Raw genomic sequence first — 12869 nt, forward strand, 5'->3', positions numbered from 1 at the left:
AATGATGATCAGCCGGTTTTGACGGAGAAGTGGTTAGAAGAGATGAGAAGAGGGAGAAGTGGAGGGTGCCGAGTGACAACTAGCAATAGTATTAAGTGATTAGTAATAAACAGATTTGTTTCCTATTATGCTGATGTTCTCTGTTGAGATTAGCTGCCACAGTTTTGCTTAGTTGTGTCTCTGTATGTTGACGTGAATGTGGATGAACAGTGAATTGAGTTGATTTAATTCCAGCAGACTGTATTCTCAGTGTGTTTGAGCTGTGGGATTCCCATGTATGTAAAGACTCCATTTGATCACAGCATGTGGGTGACAGTCCGACAGTTCGCCACCCAAAGGTGAGAGCCGAGGCCAACGGCGACACATTGGGTCAGCGGCGAAGCCAAAAGATGCACTCCACCAGGTGGTAGCATTTAATTTCACTGTCTTGATGTTTGTTTTGGGAGTGCTCCTCGGCGCTGATGTAACTCCACAACACCCCTTTCCAACATGTTCTGTTCTCCGAGCAGACACTGAGCAGAGCCCCACAAGCTTTTGAAGTTTTTAAGGAAATATGAAAGAAAAGTGGGAAGCATGAGACCGTAGTGAGGGTGCAGGAGAGAGCGGTCTGAGAAAAAGAGCCAGATTCCAGTAGTTTTGTTCTGCAGATCATTGGATCAGCTTTTTCCATTACCAATGTAAAAGGTAGCTTTGGATTTGCCTCCCTCTGGACTCTGCATTAAAAGTAGACGATGACTGACAGGAGAGAAAGGTAGCTTGGAGTGGGGAGGTGATGTCATGCACACATTTTGCATCCCTCTCTTCTGTCCCCCTCTCTCACTCACACACACATTGCTACACAAACATGTTTGTCATTGCCATTGCAGCCAGGTCATGCTTAAGCAAGCGTGTATGACTGCCAGGTGATCATGGGGGATTTGAAAAGGCACTAGGCGTCTGTGGAGACCCAGCACGTCTCCTGATGAGTTGGCCCGCGCCGCACGCTGCAGCTCATGTTTCCTTCAGTCTCACCACAGAGGCTCCGGCTTCTCTCAGTGGGCAGCAAAAGGGGCTTTCACTGAGGAAAGTACACCGCCTTGACATCTTCTCCCTGCCAGCCTCGGCTTTTACCGGCCGTTTGGTATCGTGTGTGAGACCATGGATACATCCAATTAGACTGAAATGTCTTTGTTTCCTCAGTTTTTAAGCAAAAGGAAATTTTAAGGAAGGGTAATTGCTCCAGAGCAATTGCAGATTTCGACCTTCTGGTTCCTCAGTTTGCATTATTTTGAAGAAATGAAGATATCATCCAAGACGGGAATAGCCAAACCAAGATATAGTCGATCCACCGACAACAATCTTTTCTTCTTCTTCATCTATGTAGAGATTAACTTTAAAACCAACGGAAATGTGTCATCTGATGAAGTTGATTCTCTAGGCTGACACCCCGTGGCATTGTGTCCAGGTGTCACAATGGCTAATATATAACTGAAAGTGAGTGTTGGCTGTTGTTAAATAGTAACTTGATCACTGTCACTAGATCTTAGGTCAGGGTGTAGAGGTACATTTTACAGAAGGTGTCAACTGAGACACTGAGATAAGGTTTTCTTTAAAAACAGCATCAATAACCCTGATCACCTGAAGAACTACAGCCTAAAAGGGGCTTTTACCAATCTTTTACCAAAAATCATACTTTAGTGTTGTAGCTCCAGTGTAATGTACGGCCACATGATGCATGCAGTTAAAAGGCTTTTGTGTCCTTTGTAGCCCCTTTGGGTTAAATCAAGACTAAGAGGAACGCAGGAGGAAAAGTCGAGGTACAATCATTATCACCAGAACTACGAATATCTGTACAAAAATCAACCAGCGAGATATTTCACAGGAGAACGGAAAGCTTTGACCTGAAGTCAGGGGATCACCAAAAAATGTTAAGATATTTCGCTAAAAGCCAAAAATGTCAACTTGCTGGTGGCGCGAGAGGAAAGGTCGGGGGTTCATACAAGTCAGTAGGATTCACCCTCAGGAGATCATGAATACCTGTATAAAGTTTCATGGCAATCCCTTTAAAAGTTGAGATATTTCAGTGCTGGACAGAACAACGCTGCTAGTGCTACTGCGAGAGATGCTAATTTGCACGTAGCAGCAGCCATTTCCACGAGGAAACCACACAAACCTACATTTCTTCAATCAATCAATATGAATCAATTACACCAGTTATGGTAATATACCTGCGCTACAAAGACGGAACTGTTAAGGGACAAATATAACTCTTTCACAGTTACAATTGCTCGATATTGTATTTCACTGTTATTGCCGTATACAACAAACAGCATACTTATGCTTTTTATGAATATTCTCATCTGGATTATGAATTAATTATTTGCCTGTACACCAAATATAATCAGTTATGTCACCAAAATGATGTGTGAAAAATCTTAAGATGTTGTTCAGTGACATAGCCAAGTTTAAGCTGAAATAGACAAACAAAACAAAAAGAACACATAGCAAGGCAGTAAGGGATAGTAAACAAAGATTCAGATTCTCCCCTCTTGGTATGCTACCATGTACTAACTGTCATTTGGTTAGCAGAAAGCCCAAATCCTCAGGAATGAACTTTCACTCCCAGTGAATCAAAGTGCAGCTGAGAGGCATCAGGCTGTACTTACCCCTGAGGAAAGGCAATGTATGTGGCCGCCAACTTCACAGAGAGTCTCAATTGGTCCGGCTGTTAAACCTGTTATCCCAGATAAAATCACTGCCTGCAAAAAAACAAAAAAACCTGGGGGGGGGGGGGGGGGGGGGGGGATGTTAGAAGTGCCACCTGCATCGATCTCCCCAAAAACCTAACCTCACACCACATAAGGGCCACCTGACGGCAACAGTGCATGGAGGCGGGGCCAAGGCCGGGGCCCACCAACAACCCAGCAGCGGCATTCCAGTGTGGCTCGTCGTCTCGCAGGTCATAACTCAGCCCCGTGCCAGCTTTTATGTGGCGTTTTTAGCAGCCCCTGTTCCTCGCTCAGCCATTTCTGAGCGGGCTAATTTCTCAAAGCATGTGGCGCTACAGGTGCACGTTATATAGCCCCGAAAAGCCGACTTTCCTCGCGAAGGTTTCTGAATGGAAAAGAATGTTGGTTCTCCCTTGATATCTAATTATTACGTTGTCAATTGCTACTTCGGTTTTTAGCACTACCTGTAGGATTTTTCTTTTTTTATGTGAAGTTGAGAAGTCTATTACTCTGTCTGGACTGGGAGTCTAGACTCTAGATTAGCTCATGTTGTGATTTATGAAGGCTGCTTGAGGCATCTGAGGCACGAGGCTTCTGGTGTGATTGTAATGCCTCATTACTCCTGTTCATAGTTACTCATAGCGAGCTGCTCCTGGTCTGTGTCTCCCAGCACAGCCAAGCACAGGAGGACAAATGCGTTCTGTGTCCCGCAGTGGAGAGCCGCAGACGTCCAGCTCAAATTTAGCAGATGTACAAGAAGGAACGCTCTCCGGTGAGAACATCTAGCGCGGCTGTTACATTTGTCCACTGGCCATTTTGGCAGGCGGTATCGTTAACAAGCTGAATCGGAATAATCATTTTGGGCGATGAAAACTGATTTGGGAGTGGCTGCTGAATGGAAAAGTCGATTCCTGTGCTCAGAGTATACATTTATATGACTTATGACACGGATCTTGTGAATGATGTCATTCACACACACACATACACACACACACACACACACACACACACACACACACACAGCCTCTGCGTCAACCGTTGTTCACCCTCAAACCTAACTTTGATTGGTGTTGATTTTATAATGAAGTAATCACTTGTATTGCTCATCGTTCTGTGCAGGCAGGGTTACGGTTACCGTGAGCTGTGATGGCGGATGGGTAATTGAATGACCTTAAAAATCAGCGTGTGGTTGCCGCGGTCATGCTCAGCTCTGAGTTGTGGTTCGGAGGCCATAAGAGCAGTGGGGGGACTCATTCAGCCCAAACAGGGCCCTTCCCCGTTGGTGAAGAAACACAGTGTGTTTTCAGAATCGATGCGAGCTGCAACAAGCAGGCTTTATGTATTAACAGGTGTGTATTAAAAGCTCCGGACTGGCTCATGATGTAATGTGGTTCCACTTTTCCCTCTGAAGCACGGGAGTGCACAGGATCGTGAGCTGCAAAGGTAAAAACATCATATTCCGTGTGGCACGGCCTATAAAGTGTTTGGGGCAGCTTTGTGGTCTACATCTGGTGTCTGACAGTTTTATTTGGTTTCATGGCTGACAGATCAATGGAGGTATTGAGGAGCCTTAGTATTAAGGAAATGGCATCAGGGAACGCCAGGTTTGATTGACGTCTCCGTTCTGGAAGCTTCCATCAGCATTCAGACGCTCGGTGCTGCAGGAAAGCCTCTCTGCTGCACAAGCTGCGTACGCGCCCTCATGATTACAAGTGTCATTTGGTAGCTTAAATCAACACCGGTTTTAACTCAGCCCTGAAGTCTAAATTATGGGCTGTAACGTTCTCAAGACGCAACCATCGTGCAATCCAAGAATATCTGTTGAACTTTAACTATACCATGAGATGTATGTATGAGCCGGGGCCACGATGGTGAATTTCGGAGCAGCTGTAGATGTTTTTCGGTCGACTGAGAGACTATTACTGCCTGAGTTAGTCATCTGAGCAACTGAAGCTTGAGGGAGGGAAAACAGTGGGAAGTAGGGAAGGGTGGATGGATTATCAGCTCCGAGTGGATTATCATCTACTGCGGTGTGCATTCCACTGTCCTCTCCTCCCCAACCGTGCCTTGCTGATGCTCCGCCGCTTCCCAGATGCTAGGAAGGATCTCCAGTTGGTGCAACAAGGCACAGGGAACGCTGTTACTGTGACCCCCCCCCCCCAAAAAAAATCCCAAAAGTTTTATTTAACCAGGCTCAGAGAAAGTCTCTTTCCATTTTCGCAATGACCATCTGCGTGAAGGTCAAAGGCCTTGAGTCTAATACTCAGGACGACTTCTTTGGATCAAAATAAAAGACAGCCGGTGCGTCCGTCGATGGCTGCATTTGTTGCTATGGCAACGGGATGTACCAAAGTCTATATCTGAAAAGCACAAATGTCATATTAAGTCTGCAGTCTCTGGACAGAGCTCTCCTATCTCTTGTGTGTCCTTATAAGGAACCGCTTGCCCTACACAGCTGGACATATCGGACAGAGGCAGGAAGCTACACGCAGACACACACACACACACACACACACACACACACACACACACACACACACACACACACACACACACACACACACACACACACACACACACACACACACACACACACACACACACACACACACACCGATACGCAGGCCTCTTGATGTGTTTTCCTTTAACGCCTGATGAACCACGTCATTGCCATTTTCTCGCCTTGCGGTCTGCAGCTGTCCGCACAACTTGATTAAAACATTTCTTTTAGTAATCCCTGTGTAATGAAGCCCTCTCCTGAGAATGGATCTGTGTGTGTGTGTGTGTGTGTGTGTGTGTGTGTGTGTGTGTGTGTGTGTGTGTGTGTGTGTGTGTGTGTGTGTGTGTGTGTGTGTGTGTGTGTGTGTGTGTGGGGTTGTGAGCACATGTGTGTGTTTTGGGTCAGGGGTGCTCCAGATGGGAGGAAGGGGAGGGCCGTGTGTGTGTGAGAGAGTGGAGTGTTTCTTTCTATGAAGAGTTTGGGCTGTTCTGGACCGATGATTGAGAAATGCACACATGGAACACCTTTGACCCGGGGGAACCACAAAGCTCTGAGCTGTGGCCACAGATCCAGAGCCAGCACAGGCTTTTAAAGACTTTGGTGAGGTTAGAGAATGGATGTCCTTATGGATTGTGGGTCGGGAGGTCAAATTAAATTGTAATCTCTTAATTGCACCGGCAGAATCGCAGCGGGAAAATCAACACTGAACTAGAATACATGAAGAAACAAGACACAACAGGACGTTAATATACAAAAAGAAGCGAGTTCAAGTAGAATATATGGCGTCAATAAAAGATGGCTGCCATTTACTGTGATGCTTTTACAGAGCAAGGAAGGCAAATACTGTCACCTGTAAAAGGTCCAGCATAATCTCACTGTGTCCCGCAAAGTTTGCTTTAATACTACTGAAACCACATTTTGGAAAATCCTCTTTATCGATCACTTTTCTTCTTTACCTGCTGAAGTGGCATTTTTTTACAGCTTGGCTGGATTCAAAAGTCACTTGAGGGACAAATGGGAATGATCCCTGGGAGTCATTTGTGGCTCCTACTGAAAGTGACATTTGCTACATTGTCTGTATCAGAGGCTCAGTTCTGGTTACATCCCCATCCAGCCCGAGTCGAAAAAAACCTTAGTAGAAATGGCAGAGAAATGAGCTGGATGTGTCATTTTATGATTATTTCTTTTCCATCATTTTTCTGATTTGCTTGGCTCCTCTATGTTAAAATAACATTGTTATTGAAATGCCAGCCACTCAACCCACTTGACACCCAGGTGGTAAAATGCTCCCCTCCCCCCGAGTTGGCCACTTAGGTGTTGTTCTTAAGCGCCAAGTGCTTGTATGATTTATAATGTTCATTTGGAGACTTTGCGAGACACTGTAGTGAATCTTTTGTAGTGAGATAAAAGAGGGGACTTGAGAGCAGCCCATAACTCACTCTGGTTATTTTCAAGAGGGGTCAGTGACCTTGGCTTGGAGAGACGGGGGGGAATTCTGCAATACTCCAAATCAATCTGCACCACAAAGAAAGAAAAAGAAGAGAAGGTACGAGCTGTCAGTCCGGCCTTCCCTCCGTTTTCAGTCCGATTCCCTCCAAAGAAGCTCTGGCAATTGGAAAACAATGGCAGTGGAGGGTTGGCTAACTGTGTTGGGGAATGTTTGTATTGATAATTAAGGTAGGGTGTGACGGTGAATGATTCGTAGAAACTCCAGATAACTTATCACTGGTCCCAAGACGGTGGCTCTGTTGTATCTATCAGACAAATATGTCAGCCCGTAATGGATTACATCGGCGTTGCTGTGGACTCAGATAAGTTGAAGTCAGGAGAAAGTAGCACATTGTGAGGCCGCTCGGAATTGATTGACTGCTTTGACTTTTTTGTTTGGTTTACTGCCTCGGATCCAGCCTACATTATCTCTTTGAGTGCTTCCACTAACAGTCTATTTGGGTGTTGTGTTCCAGTTGATGTGGAAAATTTCCCATTCAGCTCCCATCGCGGACAGAATCCACCTGTGTCGGGGAATGTGCGCCTCCCCCTCTTCCCGGAGGTCCACTGACGGACTGGACACCTTGCTCCACATCTCTCGCAGACCTCCTCTCTTTTTGGAAAGAGTGAGGGAACAGATTTTTTTGGTACTGTACAGGATATGACTAATAACAAAAATGAACGCTCTGGAAACTGAGCGCAGGCTCCAGGCTTGTATTCTGGGACGCTGTGTAAACCATTAGGAGCAGCTGCTCTTGCCGATATTCCTTCAATCACAGCAAGACACTGATCTTAAAAAAAAAAGAAAAAGAAAAAATGATTTGCCTGCTATATTCGGACCTGCAGTTAACAGGCTTTGTAGTTTGCTTCATGCTGGCTTTCTCAGTAGCGCCGTCAGAACATCGGCACCAATGCCAACATATGAAGGTTTCAACACATTACGGACATCTAAATGTATGCACACTCACCTAATTGTCTGTACACACACCTCGACCAGCCGCCTTTAATTAGGCTGCATCTATTTGTGTCTGTGAAAGTACTAAGCAGCAACCTACTGGTTCTGCTATCCCTCTGTTTGTTCTGGAGCTTTTCCAAATGTCTTTTTTTAATGAACCTCCCCATCTTAGGTATTATTTTACCTGCAGAATAACATATGACCTGCAGGTTTGCGGTCTCTAACCTTGTTCCTGTTTTCTGCCTCGCTCTTGCTCATGTTTTCTGCAGGGTTTGATTATTATTTTTCTTTTGCTCTCGTCTCATTCTGCATTCTGTCACTAATAGACGTAGTTTACACGCACAACCTCTTACAGGTTGTTAGAGCTGCAGGCCCCCCCCCTGTAAGCCGGGGCCTCATTACTGCAGCTGAGCGTGCTCTGGCTGAACAACCTGCTGTTATGTTATTGGATTGCATGTGTGCGTGCGCAGGTGTGTATACACGTGCGCTTGTATGACAGCATGCGTGTTGGCATGCATGCGTGTTGGCAAGCGCTAATGCATGTGCATCTGTACAGGTATGTGCATTTTTGTGGTCGTGTGTCTGTGTGCATTTAATGTGCTTGTGGTGTGTGGCCTCGAGCCCCAGCTGTATTTGTCTAAATATAGCTGTGACCGCAGTCGGACCAGACCAGGAAGCTGATTAGCCTGAGAACCAATGGTCCAAATGGATCTCAGCTATTAGGATGTGAAAGGGGGTTTGGTACAGACACGGGTTCCCCAGAGGCTGTTTAAATGCCAGCTTTGACTTAGGTAGTGAAACCTGGTGCTAGATGGCTCTAAGCCTTGTTCAGAGCAAATCAAAAAAATGTATTATGGAAGCACCGATATCGGATACCGGCCTGATACTGACTCAAATCAGATCTATTCTATTCACCTCCATGTTGAGATATTAGACATATTTTGTTTTAGAATTTTAATTCCTGTTCAAGTTTTGTCCAATTTGTCGCTGCTTTAAAACCGTTGAATGAAAGATTTTTTGCCACGTTGCTGGTGCACAAGTTTTTTTATTGTAACAATAAATAACAATTAAGTAAATTCATGCCGATAAACACTGGTATCCCATCAGTTCTCGGTATCAGGACTGACAAAGTCGATACGGTGCATCCTTGATATTTTGCGAGGGTCGTCTGTTCAGCCTGCTCCCTTTTTAGATTCCACTCATTCATTTTCATGACTAAAAATAATTTACCATCCCTGCTCTATGTCCAAATCTGAGCATGTACACAGAGGAAACAGTGGAGGCAGAGAGCCCCCCCCCCCCTGCCCCAACACGTGCCCTGCGGGTGCCTGAGTTTGACAGGGACACTGGACAGAAAGACTTTGTGCCCGGTCAGTCCGTCTGTCAACCTAGCCAAGCAGTCAGCAAGTCCGCCAAGTGGCCTGTCCTAGACCCGGTCCAGTTCTTCATCATTCAGTCTCGGCACCAGCAGGGGGACAGGTGGCGAAATGAGGTCTAATGTTGTTGAAATACACCAGAGAAAAGCATATTTCACTGGCTGAAATTGAAACACCTCATTTTTCATAGCGCTTGACTAATTTTGATTTCCTTTTTCAACATATTCCTGGTGGCCTCTGTGTTTTAATAAAATTGACTCAAAGGACTACTGTGAGGTCACAGACTGCCTATTCAATGAGGCACTGAAGTTCAAGCCAAGGACCTGATTTCTTAAATTATGAGTCAGATCCTAAATGGGTTGTGGGCCCACTTCTGGTGGGTCTTCACGATATAAGAGTCGAAGTATGCTTTAATGAGTTTTGCTCCCCAGGCTACAGACTCTGTATCTAACGTGGATACTCTACTGATCCAGTGTTTTGTGAGTTGTTTCACCTTCTAAGATACATGTTTCAGTGTAGTTGTTTGTTACTGCTGCTGATGCTGCAGGTGGAAGTGCTTCTATCTTTACCTCTTGGGAGTCTTCTGTTTCCCTCAGAGCCCTGTGGTAACAGTGGAAGAGCTGCCTGCCAGAAAGCTGTTTACCATGCTGCAGCAAGAAACACTGTCTGTGCCAGCTACTTAATGAAATCCGTTGAGTGTCTGGCTGTCTTCACATCCCGCATTCCCGAAACACCCTAATGAGAGTTTCTGCTTCTCATTTAGCTCCGAAGATCCAAGTCGCTGTTTGCAAGGAGTTGGGCACAATATAATAAAAACAGGTGCACAATTAAAGTTTTTAGACGACCGCATGCACATGACAGCTCCCACGAAACACCATAAACACTGGGATAAGCCAACAAACTTTCATCCCTTGCCAGTCCTCTCATTGAAGTGGCTTTGCAGGCACATTTGCTCTGCATGTGGGGGACATTGTTGTTGCCGGGGTCGCCTTCACTTTCTTTTGTTCAGCAGCGATGTGTGCTGTGTGTATACACACACACACACGCATAAACACACACATATGCAAAAACGCGTAAAAATGGGGTTGATTGATGTCTTGCAATATAGCATGCAACAGTAGTGAGTTCTAATAGTGGAGAGGCATGACACTGCATGGTTCACCGTGGTGCCAAACGCACCATGTGTTTCCAGGGAATTCAAAAAAATAAAAATAAATATATATATATATATATATATGTGCGCTGTCAAGGTAAACTCATTGACCCTGTCAGGTTTGGGAATTTCTCTCTGCCTTTGTTTTCCCTGCGCTCTTACATCTCTCTTTATCAAACTCTCTCTCTCTCTCTAGCGTTCCGTCTCATGGTCCCCCCCCCCCCCCTGAGACAGCAGGCAGTTAAGAACTCCGGGGCCCTGCCTGTGCACAGCTAACAGCTCATGTCACCCCGCCGAACCACCCAGGAGCAGAGAATAAAAGGAAAAGATAAAGAGACACGGAGAGAGGGAGGGCAGCCGAGGAGTTAAACGATTGCAGAGCTGCTGAGCGACCCCTGCGATACAAACCCACACTCTGAACTGCAGACCAGAGCTGAAAGGATGTGTGATCAAATGAACTGGGGTGCTTGTTCCTGACACGCCGCAGCCATCCTTGGGATTAGTCACGCTTCTATTTTTTCACCGAAAGCGCGACTCAGAGGGCAGCGCCTCTTCGCTTCCATTGCTATATGCAGTCGAGGGAGCACATGTGCACACACACACACCTCAGAAAAGTAAATGTGTGTCCAGGCACGGGGGCACTGCCAGTCCTTGAAAACCCCAATTGAAGAACCTCTCAGAACTAAAGAGAAGAGTGGAACCAAACGTGTTTTGCAGTGTTTAGTTCAGGCTCCCTGGGTGTTTTTCCAGTGAACAGTGGGACTTAGAGGGAGTGAGGTACAGCGAGAGAGAGAGAGCGAAGGTAGTCATGACAATAAGTGCTCCATCCCTCTCAGCACCGAGTAAGATGCTGTGTGTGTGTGTGTGTGTGTGTGTGTGTGTGTGTGTGTGTGTGTGTGTGTGTGTGTGTGTGTGTGTGTGTGTGTGTGTGTGTGTGTGTGTTGGGGAATCCCTCCTTCTGCCGTTGCTGATGTCACGGATGGGATGAGGATCCATGATATCACAGCATCGATAGAGAAAGAGCCCTGGAGACCCCATTCAGGGATTTTAATGGGCAGTATATGTGTGTGTCGACTGTTTGAATATGAACGAGTGATTACAGAGTGAATAAGGGAGAGTGTGTGCGCGTGTTTGTGTGTCAGATGATAAATGAGAGCATGGTCCACTGAGGTTGTGATGGACAGGGGCCTGGAGGACTCCATCCGACTGTGCTGTTACCTCATCCCCCTGAACGCTCAACTCATCAGCTTGTCTCACACACACACATAGACACACACAGACTCTCTCCCTCCACACTCTTGGAGACAGATGAAAAGTTAAATGCGTTTTCGGGGTCGGGTTTCTGGGCTGCACATCCCTTCACATAAATCATCATCACAGTTTTTGATGGAGGGGAGAGAGCGAGGGGTCGTCGCGGCAAAGAGGCAAACTGAGTCCTACCTGCCAAGTAACTAAGGAAAGCTTGGCTCGCCCTAGGTACTTCTTCAACTCGCTGCTGGAGCGCGCCTCTACCTATTTGGCCCCTCGTGCTATCAATGAGCTGTTTTATATCGTGATGTGATATTGATGGATTCATGGAAGTCATGAACCATTCGTTTCCACCAGCGTCCATTTCATTAAGTGTATTCTGGCGCTTTTGTGCGACTCTCCTTTTTTTCATGTATTGTTGTCCCCATGTCCTGACTCTCCCTGCGTCTCTCTTTCTCCCCATGCGCTAACCCTTATCTAACCTGGTCATTCTTCCTCTCAATGTCCTTCTCTTGCAGGAGCAAAAGGTCTTCAGTCCCCACCACAGAGTGTATTTTCGAGCTCCCCCACTTCGCCCTCCAGGCCACGAGGGCCCAGACGCTTCTGCTCCAGGCGATCTGTCAGAGCTGGACCCACAGCGTGGTCAACGGAGCCCCGTCGACTCTCAGCGAAAGCCTGCTCCGCGAGGTGTACAAAGCTCCAGGTAAACTACGCGCTCTACGGTAGTCCGTATGACGTTAACTCAGCTTGGAAACAACTTGACCTGTTAGTTGTCCCCATATCTACACTGCATACCTATAATTCACTCAGAAGTAGATGATTACGTTTTGATATTTTTACGTGTACATTTTTGTCTGTTCGTGGGAGTGAAATGGCCCCTAACCCTTGCACTATACTGTTTGGTTGCCATTCAACAGACAAGTGATCCGGTGTGTGAAGAGTAAGGGAGCAGGTTCATCATAGAGGATGTTTTTTTTTGTTTTTTTCCTTGTGCATGTGTTTTTAGTTGCTTTGCATGACAATAGTCTCATTGTGTTTTTTCCAGTTGCATTGCGATTGCAGGGTAGCAGTAAACATTCTGCAATGGCGACTCACTCACTTGGCAATGTGCAAATACTACAAACGCCGAAGATTAATGCCGCCTTTAGCAGCTCATTCTGTATTTCACTCCCAACCAGACAAGCTGCATCACTTTGTTCATCTGGTCTCTTTTAAGCTTTTGTGTTAGATGTTAATGCGTTCATCATTGTAGTTGATTTATTCAAGTCTCATGAAGTACATTTACTGTCCTTTGTTTGTTTAGTCCTCCAGTCGAGAAACAAGTCGAGCTTGTTTCTCAGTGCCACTAAAATGTCAAAAGGGATATATGGAACTGGCTTGAGCTTAAAGTGATTTGACTCTCTCATGAACAGTTTAACACTTATTGCTCAGGGCTACACAC

General features: G+C 46.0%; 1 protein-coding gene across 2 annotated transcripts in view; it reads left to right on the top strand.

Annotated features, from left to right (window-relative positions):
- The window catches only part of vps13b (vacuolar protein sorting 13 homolog B), a 339886-nt gene that overhangs the window by 54944 nt on the left and 272073 nt on the right, over positions 1 to 12869 (top strand). For both annotated transcript variants that reach the window (XM_079164264.1, XM_079164265.1), the window contains exon 17: positions 11947 to 12131. In XM_079164264.1, coding sequence (XP_079020390.1) covers positions 11947 to 12131 — 185 coding nt within the window. The remainder of the gene's footprint in view (positions 1 to 11946; positions 12132 to 12869) is intronic.

This window comes from Pholis gunnellus (assembly GCF_910591455.1).
Source record: "Pholis gunnellus genome assembly, chromosome: 8".
Taxonomy (NCBI): domain Eukaryota; kingdom Metazoa; phylum Chordata; class Actinopteri; order Perciformes; family Pholidae; genus Pholis; species Pholis gunnellus.